This window comes from Naegleria lovaniensis, assembly GCF_003324165.1.
Source record: "Naegleria lovaniensis strain ATCC 30569 chromosome Unknown tig066, whole genome shotgun sequence".
NCBI lineage: Eukaryota > Heterolobosea > Eutetramitea > Acrasida > Naegleriidae > Naegleria > Naegleria lovaniensis.
In genome coordinates, this window is record NW_025407888.1 from 39860 (window position 1) to 56561 (window position 16702).

General features: G+C 35.1%; 8 protein-coding genes across 8 annotated transcripts; 2 read left to right on the forward strand and 6 right to left on the reverse strand.

Annotated features, from left to right (window-relative positions):
* Positions 1 to 121: 121 nt before the first annotated feature.
* C9374_013117 (uncharacterized protein) lies at positions 122 to 2749 on the reverse strand (the record flags this gene model as incomplete). The annotated part of the gene is made up of 2 exons (XM_044688958.1): positions 122 to 1684; positions 1751 to 2749. 2 exons carry the CDS (start codon positions 2747 to 2749, stop codon positions 122 to 124), a joined length of 2562 nt encoding a protein of 853 aa, XP_044542012.1.
* A 1636-nt stretch (positions 2750 to 4385) lies between these two features.
* Positions 4386 to 7668, reverse strand: C9374_013118 (uncharacterized protein; the record flags this gene model as incomplete). Its single annotated transcript, XM_044688960.1, has 2 exons — positions 4386 to 6804; positions 6869 to 7668. 2 exons carry the CDS (start codon positions 7666 to 7668, stop codon positions 4386 to 4388), a joined length of 3219 nt encoding a protein of 1072 aa, XP_044542013.1.
* A 500-nt stretch (positions 7669 to 8168) lies between these two features.
* C9374_013119 (uncharacterized protein) lies at positions 8169 to 8621 on the forward strand (the record flags this gene model as incomplete). The annotated part of the gene is made up of 1 exon (XM_044688961.1): positions 8169 to 8621. The coding sequence occupies one exon, from the start codon at positions 8169 to 8171 to the stop codon at positions 8619 to 8621; it is 453 nt and encodes a 150-aa protein (XP_044542014.1).
* Positions 8622 to 8785: 164 nt separating this feature from the next.
* On the forward strand, positions 8786 to 9562 carry C9374_013120 (uncharacterized protein; the record flags this gene model as incomplete). The annotated part of the gene is made up of 1 exon (XM_044688962.1): positions 8786 to 9562. The coding sequence occupies one exon, from the start codon at positions 8786 to 8788 to the stop codon at positions 9560 to 9562; it is 777 nt and encodes a 258-aa protein (XP_044542015.1).
* Positions 9563 to 9738: 176 nt separating this feature from the next.
* Positions 9739 to 9996, reverse strand: C9374_013121 (uncharacterized protein; the record flags this gene model as incomplete). Its single annotated transcript, XM_044688963.1, has 1 exon — positions 9739 to 9996. The coding sequence occupies one exon, from the start codon at positions 9994 to 9996 to the stop codon at positions 9739 to 9741; it is 258 nt and encodes an 85-aa protein (XP_044542016.1).
* Positions 9997 to 10223: 227 nt separating this feature from the next.
* C9374_013122 (uncharacterized protein) lies at positions 10224 to 12887 on the reverse strand (the record flags this gene model as incomplete). Its single annotated transcript, XM_044688964.1, has 1 exon — positions 10224 to 12887. One exon carries the CDS (start codon positions 12885 to 12887, stop codon positions 10224 to 10226), a length of 2664 nt encoding a protein of 887 aa, XP_044542017.1.
* Positions 12888 to 13930: 1043 nt separating this feature from the next.
* C9374_013123 (uncharacterized protein) lies at positions 13931 to 14476 on the reverse strand (the record flags this gene model as incomplete). Its single annotated transcript, XM_044688965.1, has 1 exon — positions 13931 to 14476. The coding sequence occupies one exon, from the start codon at positions 14474 to 14476 to the stop codon at positions 13931 to 13933; it is 546 nt and encodes a 181-aa protein (XP_044542018.1).
* A 159-nt stretch (positions 14477 to 14635) lies between these two features.
* C9374_013124 (uncharacterized protein) lies at positions 14636 to 16399 on the reverse strand (the record flags this gene model as incomplete). The annotated part of the gene is made up of 1 exon (XM_044688966.1): positions 14636 to 16399. The coding sequence occupies one exon, from the start codon at positions 16397 to 16399 to the stop codon at positions 14636 to 14638; it is 1764 nt and encodes a 587-aa protein (XP_044542019.1).
* Positions 16400 to 16702: the final 303 nt, after the last annotated feature.

Below are 16702 nucleotides of genomic sequence, written 5' to 3' on the forward strand. Positions count from 1 at the left end.
TCATCTCAAGCATCGTTGTCAAGGTGTGTGTTTAAAATCGAGGTTACTTCTTGTACACCAATTTGAATTTTCCAAAGAGAAATACAGGGGTCACTCATCATTGTCCCTTGAAAAGGCTTATTCAGCCTTGAAAGGACCACTTCTCTCCTCGTGAAAGATAATCCAAAACGTTTTTCACTTCTCGCATCGTGGGGCGTTTGGTCCAATCTTTCTGTAATAAACTCAGTGCCAAATCAATACACAACTTGGGATATGGCTTTAAGGAAAGTTGCTTGGTAATTTCTTGATGAGCTGCTCGTTCGTCATACAATAATGCGTCAGAAATGTAATGCTCAACACCATCGAGTGTGATTTTTGATTTGAATATGAGTAATTGATAAAGCAAGACTCCAAAGGAGAAACTATCTGTTGCTTTGAGACTGTCTTTGGAAATGTGACTCTTTGTTTTGATCTCTGGAGCTACTGTAGGCAAACTTCCAATGTACATGGCCGATCTCTTCTTGTTAAAACTGTCTACGAGATTCTGATTCAAAGATCCAACATCTTCAGAATAAGCATGAGTAGAATGCACTTGATTGATATTCGTCATAAATCCATAATCAGTAATTTTGGCAAATTTGTGTTTTCCTCCGCACGACTCAATCAAAATATTCTCAACCTTAACATCTCGATGTACCAAATCAAGTTGATGTAAGTAATCAATGCCTTCAGCAATTTGATAGCCAATTTCGTAAACATCTGTAATGGTTGTTGCATCATGTTCCATATCCGAATGATAAAATATCAGATCTGATAAATCTTGATAATAGTAAGGCATGATGATATGACAATAAAATGTTTCGGATTTCTCTTCCTTCTCATCACAAAAAGCGTCCAAGTATGGGACCAGATGTTTGTGGTTGAGTTTTCTGACTTGTTCAATATGAGCTTGAAAACTGGCTTTTTCATTTTCGGAAACCTTCATGTGCTTAATGACTACATGTTCTTGAGTTGTTTTGCACTTGTATTTGTGGATGAGACCTTCAGCTCCACTTCCCACTTGTTCAACAAATTCAAAGTTTTCCAAAATGTACTGGTTCTTTTCTTCATAGGTTTGAAAATCTTTAGAGTCATGACGTGTTGTGAGTTCTGTTTTGGAAGGAGAGTTATTAATTGCACTCATGGTATTCAAATCAATGAGTGGAATATCTTGTTGATTCAAAGAATCTACATTAAAATCTCTCAATAGCAACAATAAATTATTTCCACACGCAAAAACTTGTTGCAAAGAGGTTGATAATTTAAAATTTTCACGAATATTTGAAAAGATCATGGTAGGGATGTGAGAATGTGTGGAGTTGTGTAATAACTGTTTGTGTGAATTGCTTCCCCAGGTAAAAATAGATCCGCTCTCTGTCAAAACTGCGGTATGAGCACTTCCTGTAGCAATGGTGGCAATCTTCTCGTCACCAAATAGTTTGGAAGTGATTGGGGTTGGAATGTGACTCTTAGAGGTTGAAGAAGGATTGAGCGCCACTTGCCCATTTTCATTAATTCCAAATGTGTAAATTTGATGATTGTCGGTCAATACAATGGAGAAATATTTTCCAACAGACACGTCTTTGATTTTTCCCTTAATTCCATCTGGTCGCGAGAGTGAGAGCACAATTGCATGGCTTTGTGAAAGACCAGCTTGACCATAGTCCTGTTTTTGAAAGTTCAAGCAGTGTTTGAGACATTGTATCACTAGAATGAAAAAAATACTACTTACATTTCCACCCAATGAATAGAGTCCATTATCATGGGCTCCAATAATTAATAAATGATCAGTGCCTAGTGCTATTTTTCTCGCTTTAAACTCTCTATTATTATACAGGGCCTTATAAATTTCACAATTTTGTGTCGAAGGTTGCCAAAATTGTTCAACATTGGAAATAAAGGAATAGTATACATGGCCTAGTGTTGTAAGCCAGACTGCCAAGTTGCCATTAAATTGAAAGTCTGCAATATTTCCCTTAAATAGCGTGGCCATAGTCTCGTTCAATAAAGGAATTCTTGAAGTAGGCTCTTCTTGGTTATTATTCCACATTAAAAATTCGTCTAATAGCTTGTCAATAATAAATAATGGTCCAACTTCGCTGCCAAACTTGGATGCTGTAATTGTGGCAGCTTTTTTCACAGAGAAGGGTGATGCCATTCGCACTAAATATCGACTGGCACTCTTTTTTTGACTTGTCTCTGCCTGATTTTCATCTAAATGATCTAATTTGTCCAATTTTCGCTTAAATATGGCTTTAATACTCTTTTCTTCTCCATCGCTCCACTCTTTCATTTGTTCATACATTTTCACATGCCACGACATGGTTTCGTCATTTCCTTCTTTGTGGTTATTACTTTTTGAGAGAGTAATAATTCTATTTTTCACAGTATGAATTACGATCACTGTTTGAAAATTACTACTAGGAGTGTGTTCAGTACTACTACTCCTCCTGCTAGTATCGTGGTCATCTTCTTTGGAGAACATGGAGTGGTCATCTTCATGAAAGCACTCAATTCCGACAATGCCATCTCCGAGAGGTAATTGTAACCTTTGATTCAATTCTCCAAAACTGATCAACGTGTTTTGATGTAATGATTTTTGCTGGGTGGTAGCAGCAATTGTTGTGTATAAAAAGAGAGTATAACAAGTTATTAGAGCAACAAGGAGGAGTGTTATCCATGAAAGGCTTTGATTGTTCAAGCGTCTTTGAAAAGAAAAATATAAAAACATGATGAGAACTATGGGTACCAAGTCATTGATGATTCTTTCTTCCACTCGATCATTGCTATTACTTACAATTGGTTCAAAATTGATGATGAAAGGACTAAATGTTGATCCGAAAATTTTACAAAGCAATCCAACAACTGTTCTCCAATGTGTATTCCATCCAACCACTATTGTAGAAGGATGATGAAAACAATATGTTTCTTTTCACAATTCCGATGCTTCCAAACAACAAGCGAAAAGAATTTTTGAATTTTTTTTAAACACCTTTTTTGGCGGGTTGATGTTTAGAAACAGAAATTCAAACCGTTATTAATGATCGAAGCGGTGGTTGATGTTTGGTTTTCTTTTGGAGTAAAGATGACAATTGTTCAAGTACAAAGTTATGATATCATCTTTATTCTTGGTTTGGACAAGATCAATGATTTTTCTGTAACAGAGATGTGAAATCTTACAAGTTCAATATAGAAAAAGGAAGCTGTCATTTGAGAACAAATTAATTCCAATCCTCGCTCAATAAAAAAGACCAAGTGCAACACTTTTTTACAGACCGTCCAATACATGCTATATACTTAAAATGACGCCAAATCAAAGAAAGGTTTCAAAAAGCTTTACAATATCTATTTTAATGCATACTGTAACGTTTCTGGTTGGAATTTTTGAAAGGATCTCATTGATCTTGTATTGTGAATAGCATCGAATTGTTCACTTATCCATGACGGTTATTGAGAATCTCATTTATCATGAAATTATGATCCAATCAGCAGCCAGTAAACTACATTATTATATTGAATCGAAATTGTCGAAGGGTAAAATTTATCATTCCTTACAATATCACCAAGCTTCAAAGCAGGTTCACTAAGCTCTTCGTTATGACTTGTTGAGGTACTATGGGCGAATAACTTGTTACTCGAAAAACTCAATTGAGGTCCCTTAAGAGAAGCTTAAAAAATTTTCAAACTCCTTCAAAGCCTTTCGCTGAAGCCTTGTAAAGAATTATTACAAAAAAAAATTCTCTAACTGATCGCTCTTCATCTCGGTTCCGACATTCTGAATCACTCATACCTGTGCCTCTACTAAAAAGAGAAACCTCTCACCCTGTGTTGTTGTTAGTGTTGTGGAAGCATGCATTCAATCATGATCAATAATATTTCTGAAATTGATAATTCCCTCTCTCCAATGATGGTACATTCCAACCACGACAACCGTAACAACAATGGACCATTTGTAGATGATATCATTTTTGAAATTCTTCATTTCTTTGAATCGTTGTTTATTATTCGAATTTGTATGAAAATCTCAAAACAATGGAGACAAGTATCATTTCAAATTCCTCTCTCATTATCATTCAAACGACGTCGTTACTTCAAACAAGTTCGTGGTGCCCAAATCAAACGTTTAGCTACTTGTGAATCTATGAAGAATTTGACTTCTTTGGATTTGAATCTGGGAAACAAGAGAATTGCCAATGAATGTGTTAAATATATTGCGAGGGCCCTTTCAAACCTGCAGCCGCAGCAAACAGCCATTCAGCCAGGATAGTCCTCGCTGCCGAAGTTATTTTCGGATACAATCAACAGAATCCTTTGGCATCCGGTTGAAACAGGATTTTTGCGGCTGAGATAGGATTTCGATCAGGTGATCAGTTTATTTTGCTTACTAAAAAACCGTTCTCCACAATGACGGTTCTTGGAAACGAAGTAAATTCCTCATAATATTGTGTAAAATCTTTAGAAACGTCTATCAATCTGCAATCTGCTTCATTCACAACAAAAGTTTTCATGAAAAATCTAAAAGTATTGAGCTCTCCCATTTTAGTATCTCTTCGGTATTCCCATTTGATAGAATATAAATAATCTTCTCCTTCCCATCCTGGCAAAGGTTTTTTGTTCTTCTTAGTCCTTTTTGTCCACTGTTTGATTTGCTTAATTTGGCAGATGAAGACATGATTGTTTTCATCTAATTGGAGAACATAATCACCAATGCTTAAATATTCGGAATTGATAGTCTGATTTGCTTCTGGTTTTTCAATTTGTTCTTGAGAAGTCAGTTGAGAATAGAGTTGCCATGAGAGGGAGTTTGATTGTTGTGAGATAGTGTTAGGTTTTCTCTTATCGAACCTTCTATATCTCGAAACATCACAAGAAGTTTTGTGACTAAATGTTACTTGACGTATCAATTGTTGTTTGTGATAGATAATTCCTCCAATGGTGATATGTGCATTGGATTGTTTGTTTTTGAAATTTTGCAGCATGTTGTGTGGTTGATGTGTTCTGTTCCATTGCTGCTCCAATTTATCAAATTCCACAATGTCATTATTCGAATATTGTTTCAATTTGAATTCTTTTGTAAGTAAAACTTCAATACCAGGTATATTCAAATTAAACAATAGAGTATGAATGGTTGGAGCTTCATATTCAGCATCTGAAAGCATGGCAAAAGTGCGACATGCTCTTTCAAATTCACCAATAACAATATAATTAATATGTTCTGGTGATGGGAAGCAACAATAATACTCATATGGTAATCTTGTGGATTGATCTTTCTCTTTGTTGAATTGTAATCCAACAATTAAGGCACTTAAAAAATTATTGAGAGCATTCAAGAAATTTTCAGCGTTCAGATTGGTGTTAGAGCCACAATATTGTCGAGCCACTCCATAAAAATTCTCGATCATATATTCTTGCAGTTGAAAAGGCAAAAATACTCTGTTGTTGGATGATGATTGAACTCTATACATTGTCAAACACAAACCGATCATTAAATAGCACACAGCATTAATAGATTGTCTACTAAATGTATGATCGGATCCATAATTGTTTTGAAAAATTGCGAAATGTGCTTGAAGCAAGAGAAACCAACCACCTCTACATACAAGCCTCAAACGTTGAAATGAGTTCAAATCTTTTCTTTTGATGGACATTGTAACATCTTGAATGGCTTGCAAGATATACACCATACCAAAAGCATCCATGTTCTTTTTCAAAGCAGTAATACATAAATCTGATATTAAAAAATCTGCTCTTTCTTGGTTTTGCTTATTGTTGAGATTAAAAAAATCATTTGGAAAAGAGATTCGAGTTGTTGAAATATCATTAGAATGTAAATCAGAAATGTCATTGAAGCAGCATGCGAATGTACCAACTGTAATCAATCTTTTGGGAGAAATTAATTGATTCGTCAGGTTTCTTTGGAGGTGACGTATATCTGGAATAGGGATCAACACTTCTTTCAAATATTGGTCACCAATGTTTAAGAATGGTAATGGTTTAAATACAGTCTGAGAAAATCCAAACATTAGCTCAAATTGTTGACCAAAAAAAGTGGCATGTTCTGCAGCAAAATCTGCTGAAATATTATAAATTTCAAAATTCCTCTGTTTCAAATAATCCACAATTGGATCAATCCATGCTTGGATGTTTAAGGATGTATAATTAGACCGTGGTATAGCTTTCAAAATAAAGGCATTGGTGTTTTTCCAATCCGTGCACGATGAGAGGTGTATGGTAACCATATTTGAAGCATAGGTGAAGTGATTTTCTCCAATACCTTTCAGAAATTCTTGCCAGTCTTCTATGTGTGTTATTGAAATGTGTTCTTCAAATCCAAAAATCATGTTTTTTTGGTGATTAATGGTGATTTCTTGATTAATGGCGGTAGCGTCAATACTTAAACACCCAATATGACAATTATTTTGAATATTGAAAAAGGTTAATGCATCATCCAATAAATCATCCAAAAAACTATTCATCAACACCATTCTATTTCTTTTCAAGGTCTGTGTACTCGGGAGAGGGATTCCTATCGTTTTAAATGCTTTTGATGGATTTTGGTGATGGTGAGCAAAATTTAAAGCAGCTGTCACTTCTTGAGAGAATCTTGGTCGCTGTTTGAGAATATTTTCAATCATTTCAATTTTTGTTAGTTGTATTGTCGAGAGAGATTGAATAGGAGTGTTCAATAGATCTGTGATATTATTAAGAATTTCATGAGAAGTATTATCATCTTTTTCTAATACCAGGCTCTGCAATACTTCATATTTGTGCGCGTGTAATTGGGTTCTATAATGAGTTATTGAATGATAGTTAATAACAACAATAATGGATAAATTGACAATTTATCTACCTTGAAGTCGAAGTATAAATTGACTCATTATCATCTTCGATGTCGGTATTGTTATCGTTGTCTTCATCATTGATTTGTTTCTTTTTCTTTGAGGAAGATGCGAACGATTCCACAAATTTTCGTTTTTTACCTTCAGGAGAGCTCTCCCATTTCTTTAGTTCCTCAATTAAATCATAATTCAATAATGCTTTTTCTGCTACAGATTTTGCTTGCTTTTCATTCAAAGATTTAGTTGCTTCATAAAATTTAGCTAGACGAGCAATTATTTTGGATTTTTCAATTGAAATAGATGAAGTTTTTCGTGATAAACCCTTATATGTACTCGATGCATTACTAATTTTTGCATTAGGTGGTAGTGTAAAATAGTTATCACGAATGGGGCAGTAATATTTGCCCTTTGTGGAGAAAAATTTCACTTCAATGTTATGTTTTGCGAATTTTTGATTCCATTCAAGCTCTTTTGTTATGAACATTTGTTTGACATCATCTTCAGTCATAATCTTGTTTTTACGTGAAATCTTTGGTTTGGATTTATCATTTTCGGATTGCATTCGGAAAGAAATCACTGCTTTGATGATGGATTTTGGAAGTGCAAATGACATGATCTCTTCATCATCAAATAAATTTAGAACAGCAATACTTCTGATAGCATTTTCTTCAAAAATACGAATTACTGAATTGATGTCTGATGGTGTGAATTTTATATCGGTAAGATAGTCATAGAGAAGATGAAGATCAGAATTCGTTTCGTGGGTGTAAGTTGATGTGGATTGGTTGTCTAGCTCCACATTTGAATTCATTTCGTTCAAGGATAACATGCCAAAGCTTGTTCGGAATTGTTGTTGTTGCTGTTGTTGTTTTGCATTTTTTTATTGTTCAAAATTTTTTTCGTTTTAAAGCCAAAAACAACCGCCAAAATCCACAAACATCCGGATTCTGGAGGATTCTGGATTTCCACAAAGTTTGGGAAGTCAGCAGGAGCTGGCAGCCGTCCTTTTCGGCTGTTTGCTGCGGCTGCAGGTTTGAAAGGGCCCTCTATATTGCTAATAGTGTATGGTTGAAGAATTTAACTTCTTTGAATCTGGGAGGCAATGAAATTGGTAACAGAGCTGTCAAATATATCGCCAACAGCGAACGTTTCAAGAATTTGATCTCTTTGAAACTGAGTGGCAATGTAATTGACGATGAAGGTGTTAAATATTTTGCAAAGAGTAAATGGTTGAAAAACTTGACCTCTTTGGATCTGAAATACAACGAAATTAGCGATGAAGGTGTTAAATATTTTGCTAATAGTGCACTGATGAAAAACTTGACCTCTTTGGATCTGAAATGCAGTCAATTTTTCAGCAGCGAAAGTGTTAAATATATAGCTAACAGTGAACATTTGAAGAATTTAATTTCTTTGAATTTGGCAGACAATGGAATTGACAATGAATGCGCCAAATATGTTGCTAATAGTGAATGTTTAAAGAACTTGATTTATTTGAAGCTGAAATTCAACAAAATTGGCAGTGAAGGTGTAAGACATTTTGCTAACAGTGAATGGTTGACAAATTTGACCACTTTGGATCTGGCAGACAATCAAATTGGCAATGAAGGTGTCAAATATATCGCTACTAGTGAATGTTTTATGAATTTGACTTCTTTAAATCTGGAATGCATTTTTGTTGGTGATGAAGGCGTTAAGTATTTAGCTAAGAGTGAATGGTTGAAAAAGTTGACCTCTTTGGATCTGGCAGGGGATTACACATAATGGCATACAAACATATTTTGTTTAATTGACCAAACCTACCCAAAACCCAAACAACAACCCAAACCAAAGCCACAACTACAATAACCCAACAAATCAACCCATCCACACCAAAGAACAATGTTTTTTTGATAAGTAGTTATTGAGATCGGACTCCCAAAAAAAGTATGTTTGTATGCCATTATCTGTCACCTCATCTGGCAGGCAATCAAATTGGCAATGAAGGGTTCAGATATATTGCCAATAGTGACTGTTTAAAGAACCTGACTCTTTTGGTTCTGGAAAGCAATGTAATTGGAAAGGAAAGTAGTAACTTCGTTTCCAATAGTGAATGGTTTAAAAAGTTGACTTCTTTGAATGTGGGAGGTAATGAAATAGGTTCTGGAGGCATTAAATGTATGTTTGATAGCGAATGGATGAAAACCTTGAGGTCTTTGGATCTGATATGCAATCAAATTGGCAATGAAGGGGTCAAATATATTGCTGCATGTGAATGGTTGAAAAATTTGTCCTCTTTGGGTCTGTGTGCCAATAGAATTAGCAGTGAAGGTGTTGGTTATATCGTTAATAGTGGACATTTTAAGAATTTGACATCTTTGAATCTGGAAGACAACGAAATTGGCAAAGAAGGTGTTATGTTTATTGTTGACAGTACATGTTTCAAGAATTTGACTTCTTTAAATCTGGGGAGTAATGCATTAGGTAATAGAGACATTAGACGTATTTCTTATAGTGAATGGTTGAATAACTTGACATCTTTGGGTCTGTGTGCCAATAGAATTAGCAGTGAAGGTGTCAAATATATCGCTACTAGTGAATGTTTTTTGAATTTGACTTCTTTAAATCTGGTCTGCAACTATATTGACAATGAAGGTGCCAAATATATTGCTAAGAGTGAGTTCTTACGGAATTTGACTTCTTTTAATACGGAAGATATTGACTAGTTATTTTTCATTCTTAATTTTGTGTTAAGAATTCAAGTGGTATCACCATTCGAAGGTTTCTCTTTAATATAAATTGGATTCTCGTGACCCTTAATTGTTAGTGATTTTTCATTTTGCTTCTTTTTGTAATTGATTTTCAATCGTTGTTGTGTTTTAACAAATCTATGCTCAACAAACTAAAAAGAATTTGAGTAGAACGAACCGTTGATCGCAAAATGGAAACAATGTTTTTCGATGGGATTTCCAAAACATAGTGGACCATAACATGTTGGACCTTCATCACCGAACACATACACTGTAGTAATGGCAAACGTTACCACAGCTTTATTGCCATACGTAATACTGATAATGTCGACCTTATCCGCCTTCATGCATGAAGTAGAAAACTTGACATAGGTACCACTATCGAAACCGGCCTTAGCAAAGTCGATCATTTTTTTTATTGGTTGGAATTTAATTCCTTAATTTCTTGAAGTTGGATGTGTTCAGCCTTTTATCAAACCAAGGGACTTAAATGACTTGTTTCACTCAAATACATCACTTTATTAAGGAGAGCTGTAAACCCATTGGTTTCCAATTGGGGAAGGAATATCACAGATATTGATATTTGTCAAACCCCAAAACTCTCTACCCCAAGAACCAGCCACAATTCCAACAGCAATTATTTTTCAAAGTAAATCTTCATGTGGGTTTCAATTTCTTGTCGATTCCTAAAAAGTATACCATTTTCCTTAACCTTCTTTACAGATTGTTCTTCCTCACCAGATTCATAAATGAAATACCAAGTGAATTGGACACCACCATAGGTTACTGAGCTTTCAAGGTTTCCATCTTTGATGAACGTTAGATCGTCCTTTCGGGCTTGTAACAACTCTTCAGCTTTTGCTTCTTCAGTTCCAACAATTCCGTGAAGTATCAATTCGAGCAACGAGAAATGATATTGCTCTGGAACGTTTTGAGTCCTTTTCATTGCCTTTCCTTCTCTATCTAAAACATAACAACGTTCCAATAAATTTTCCACATCTGTGTTGCCATTACTGTGACAATAATGAGAATCAATAGTAGAAATTGTAGTTTTTTTCAAAAAGATTTTCGCTGTCCTCCCTTTGTACATAACAATAGCATAATCAAAGCTTGGGAAAGTTTCAGATTCTGGAATGAATAATACTCCTATTCCTTTCAAATAATTATTTCGATCAAGAGAACTTAAATCCTTTAGATCCAAGCTTGCATGTTTGTGAACGTAATATGATAACGATAACGTGGATGTTGTGGTCGTACTCAAGTTGTTTGTTACATAGAATTCGCTATCTAATTGTCTACGAAGTCCATATTCTTGTCTCAACAAGTATTTTTTAAACATTGCTCCTTTCTCTGAATCAGAAATATTCTTGGGTATTTTTGGCATGTCAAGTCTGCAGTAGTGATTGAATAAACATCTCTTTGCTGGGTCGTTAATAATAAAAAGTTTTCCATTAGAATCCTTGTACAATAAACCAATATCGTATACAATTCCTGAAACATTATCAGGTCTTCCATTGAAAAGGCCAAGAGTAAAAAGATCTTCCAGTGTCTTTTCAAACTGTTCATTCTTACTTTTGTCCAATTTGCGAACTAATGAATCCAGTCTTCGATCATATATGTTAACTCTTTCGTTGAAAAATAGGTTGAAATCTTTATCACTACCCTTTTTGTCCTTCAAAAAGTGTGCCAAGTAATTCAATTCTCTTGGGTTTCTTCCTGTTACATGGGCTATTCTTTTATCCTTTGGATCCAAACCGAAGTCTGTGATAAGTGTTTCAAATTCTGTAGGTGTTGGAGGAATCATTCTAACCAATCTTTTTTCTTCTCCTCTTGGTAAGTTATTTTCAAAGGAACTATGAGCACATCCACAATAGATAGTAACTGTGTTCTCCCCTGATGTAACTCCTGTCCATCTGGTAAAATCTTGGAAATATTCTTCACTAGCATGAATATTGTTATCAGTGTCAGGTATGAATAATTCATTGTGTTCATCAAACAAGTAGAAAACCGATCTCTTGGATCCAAATTCTTTGCTCAAGTGTCGGAGTATATCTATAGATTTCTGTAACTCGATAATTTGTGTTTGAGAGAGAATGTCACTATTCAACGAAAAGAATAATCTGCGCAAGTAGTTATTGGCGCCGATATTCTTTTTGTAGTCGTAATCCCTAATCCAGATATGACATCTTGGAACAAAAAGTACTGGAAATGAATTTACAAATGCATAGGCAGCTATTAAATAAAGTGTGTATGATTTTGAACTTCCATAAGGACCTGACAAAACCATTCCAGTACTTCCATTTACAAGTGTTTTCAGAACATCAAATCGTTGCTGAGTTAAAAGATATTTAGCATTTGGATTAAATGCTGTTGGAGACAATTCACGGTCTTTTGTTCCCAATACAGGAAGATCGATAAATGTTCCAATGAGTTTTTCTAGTTTTTTCATGTTTGTTGGATCATGTAAATTACGGAGATAGTCATATCTTGGATTTTCTCTTTCTTTTCTTAAATCTTCAGATATTTCTCCTTTAAACTTCCAAAGATCAAACAACTCGGATGGTATATTAATTAAAGAACCTCCTTCGCTGGCCTTTGTCAATTTGGTAGCAATCCACTCAGCAACGGCTTTGCAAGTAGATTTTGGTACTGAAGCAAAGTCCTTGTCGCTTTTTATCATCTTGATGGCATTTTTTATACATTTTTCTTCTGTTATGCCTTTCACTCTTTCCTTCTCTATGGCAGTACCAATTTTGATGAGAGTTTTGCCATCCAATGAAGAAACTTGATCAAGGCTCAAATCAGCACCTCCTTTTGTAATAGGTTCGCTCAATTTTTGAATGATTTGTTTACTCACTGGCTCCAATCGCCACAGTGAATATTGTCTGGTCATTAATTGGTTAAGCACCCAAAATACAACAGTTTGGCAAGTGTCGGAGAGTTGAAAAGTCATTTGGAAAACTCTTTCTTTTAAATAGTTCTCAAGTTGATCAAGAGCAAAGTATACGTCCTTCTTCTGGATATCCTCAACAATGTTGTGGAGAGCTTCGCCATCAAAACAACTCTCATACAAAGGCTTCACATCATCAACCGACAAACCAGCACCCAAAGATTTAGGAGATGTCAATACTGATGCTACTTGTTGGGCATTCCAACTCTCGTAATCCATCAAATTGAGAGTAATTGGTTGAGAACGTATTTGGCCAAATGTGGTTGTTGTTGCTGATGTTGGATGATTCAACAATATGTTGTTATTGTTGTTCGGAACAACAACATGTTGCAATGTTTTGTTTGATTTCATGGATGAAGAAGAATTCAAAACAAAAATATAGTTGCTGTTGATGATGCTCAATGTGTTGCTGTGGGAATTTAATCCTTTCAAGATCTTGTAATGGATGGTTGTTCTTTTCATTCTTCCATAAATTCAAATATTGAATGAACGAAAGAATTCTTTTTGATGATCAGGTTGCGAGCTTGAAACTATGAAAATGAATGAAACGCATTTTTTGTTGGGGGCAAATTTGATAGAGTTTCGTTTTTTGCCTTATTGCATCCTTAGAGATCCGGGGAATCAGGTAGAATCAGGTTGAATCACATCACATCACATCATAATAAATCACATTTTTGAGATCACAATTTTTAATAATACCCGAATTTTATTGCGCGGATTTGAAATTGTTTGAACGTTTTCATAGTCAATCGGTCATTTTCAAACAAAAGCAAATGCTCATTAATCGATTCATCATCATCAAATCCATTCGTGGAATATTTATATTCACCAACAAATATAACGAGACGAAGCCATTGATACAAGTAAGATTGAGTCGCCAGCATGAGAACGCGTGAACCTTTGTCGTAATCTTCCGATACTTTCAACCAACCTTATCTTACTCTGTTGTTGTTGAATGGATTCGTTCAATTTCCATGATAGGCATAGCAAAACTGCCAGCGAAACAAACTTCCGGGCTTCGAGTATTAAGATTTCATACTCGACAAAAAAATTTAAATATTATTTATTGGCCCTTCGGTGCCTCAGTACGTTACATTAGACGTTCGTTTAGTAAGGATACAACTTCAGAATGTCAAATGTTTTTGTAAGGATATTTCAAATATTAACAGGTTTCTTGCTTGTTTTGAGCAACTGCTATAAATGGAGCGGGTTAAGTCCATCGATGAACAGATGGCGAAAATAATGCAAGGATTGTTCTATTAATGTTTTTTGAAATATCAATGGTTAGTAATATTGGGTTATCAATAATCATATTAATAGGTCACGAATTAGTAAATAGTGCTGATTAGTCAATAAACAAATATATAAGATTACCAGTTTGTTCTTCATAGGATTCATGTCATAATAGTCGTGGTACAGCAGGGTGGAGAGCAATCCTGGATCCAATAAAGGGTGAGATGTTTTTTTCTTAATCCTCTAACCACTACATGTTTCTTGTCGAGTTGATGTTTGGTCAAGTGGATCGTAAGTGCTTGTCCAATTTCATCGTCGTCATGAACAACGTGGTTGTGAACTTTGTTCATCTTTTGGTTAGTTTTTCTTCTTGGCTTGGCTTTGACGGTTGTACGTGGTTTCTTGGGTTGTATTCTCATGCTTGTTTTCTCAGGTGTTAATGGCGTTGGTCGTTCGGTATTAATTTCTGGTGGCTTTTTCTCTGGTTTTTCAACATTTGAATTATTGACGGTTTCAATTGGTGGATGGTGTGTGTTTAAAGTAATGTGATGAGGGTGCTGTGTACTTTCCTCGTGGTTTTGTATGTATTCATCGAGTATGTTATTTAATTGTTGGAGGGTAAAGATAATGTAATGCGTTTGTTGTTCAATCTTTGCTAACCGTTTTTCCAAGCTGTGGAGCATGTCAGAGTCTTTTCTGTTGATCATCTTGCGGTATTTTTTAAGGGCTCGATACCCGCTTCTCATGGACCCGCAACCCTCTTCGCAAAGTTGACGCTTTTGCGTTAAAAAAACAACGCAAAAATTGCGCACCTGCAAAAAAAAAATTTCGAAACAAAGCAAGGTTTATTTTTCATCACGGCTTCATTAAATATATTGATTTACGTTCTTGTGCATCGGAATGAAATAACTCTTCCCCTTTCTAGTAACAGTAACACAAGGAACCAGAGGCTCTTTGTTGGACACTTCAATCACAGACCTGTCTGACAAATTCTGCAAAGTCACTGTGGAATCCGTGAATGATTTGATTTTGAAGTATTTTGCAGGAGTACAAGAAGTATCAGCCACAACATCTCTCTCTTTCTTCAATACGAAATGACCACACACACATTCCGAAGGTTTGAGTTCACTTAAACCAAATATATCGCATAACTGCGCCATATCAAAAAACATAATAGAATACCTTGCAGAATTTGATGAAATGAACGGCTTGGTCAATGTGAAGTTTAGATTTTCCCCAACAAAGGCTGTATTATGTGCCAATGGACCATATAGGCTTGCATTTCGCACCATATCACTAGCTACATGGAAGTTCATTGTAGCCTTTGCAATACCTACCATCTCTTGATAATCCTCCAAAATACCTCTTAGTTCCTCATTAATTGAATTCAAATCAGCTATATTAATGGCATCTGTTAACTTGTCAATTACAACAACCATTCTCTTAATAATTTTATACTTCAACTCAATCATACTGAAATTCTTAACATCCTGAAGTAGATCTAGATAATAGTGAATAATCATATATATCTCCATTGCCTTAAGGTGTACTAAATTTTTGGAAACTGATCTCGGGTGTCTATGTAAGAACGAAGGAAATTTTTGCTTGAGATATTCCTTGTCGAACTCGTCCCAATATTGAAGTGGAATCATCTCCATCATGTCACGCATAATTCCTTCATACAAGTTATGCATTGAATCATAGGAGCATATTGTAGTGGGAGTTGGTTTCCAACTCTGGTCTAATATTGGAGAATATCCACGAACACCCCATGACAACTCTTTTCCCGAAATATTATTCCAAAAATGTCGATCTCTCAAACCAAAAACAATTCGTTGATTACTAGAAATGTCTCTCCTAAGTGGATATCTAACTTGAGTAGTTCCTCCTGGTAACTGAACAGGTTCCCCTCGAATCTCGCATAAATGGCAAAAATAATACCCTGATTTTTGAAATAAGAGAATTTCAGACCTTGCAGGTAAGTCAGCAATTACTCTTTCTAATCTCAATGATATTTGTTTAAATTGATCATTGAACACATTCAAATCATCCATCATGATTTTCAAACACAAATTGATTTCTTCTTGAGATGGTTTGTTAGGAAATAGTAGCCACAAAAAGTTATTCTTGCGCTTCTTTCTTACATTTGGTTTCATCTCATTGAATGTGACAGAGAATTCGTAAAAGCTTTGCTGACTAGATTTAAACGGAGCAACACCGTCACCAAATAACGTCATAGTTTTTCCTCCTTCATCTACGAATTTTTTGTGAATGTTTTTGTAGATGTCTCCGTCACAACGATCTTGGATAAGTTGGGGATCACGATTATCAAGTTTAAATTGATCCAAAAATTGTGGCTCTCTGAATATCCTTTCCTCGAATTGGAATTTTAATGGGCGTAAAAAGCAATGAGTTTTGATATCTTTCCATAATTTCCCACATTTAGGACAGGATTTTTGGTCTGGATTTTTTTGATACGTCTGACAATGAGTGCACATTAGAATTTTCTTTGTCTTTGAAGACAAAAGGAAATACTTATAGAACCCTGTTAATGTCAGCTTATCTGAAAGTTCTTGTTTATCACTCTCATGAATGAGTTGAATGGCTTCTCGAATTAGATTTAAAACCATTTTGAGACAATTTTCAGAGAGAGAACTTGTTACTGCAAACTTGAGAATTTTTTTCATCAACGTATCAACATTTACATTGACATTATCATTCACAACGCTTGAAAATGAATGGGAAGAGAGAACTTCTTCATCTAGTATGCCATCATCTCCATCACTCCAATATTCTCTGAAAAACTGTAACAGGTCGTCTTGTTCTGATTGTGCATTGGATGGATTATTTTCATTCGTCGGAGATGAATCATGAGAACCTGAACAGAGATTTTCCAGACCCTCTGCACTACAATTACATTGTTGATTTTCTAC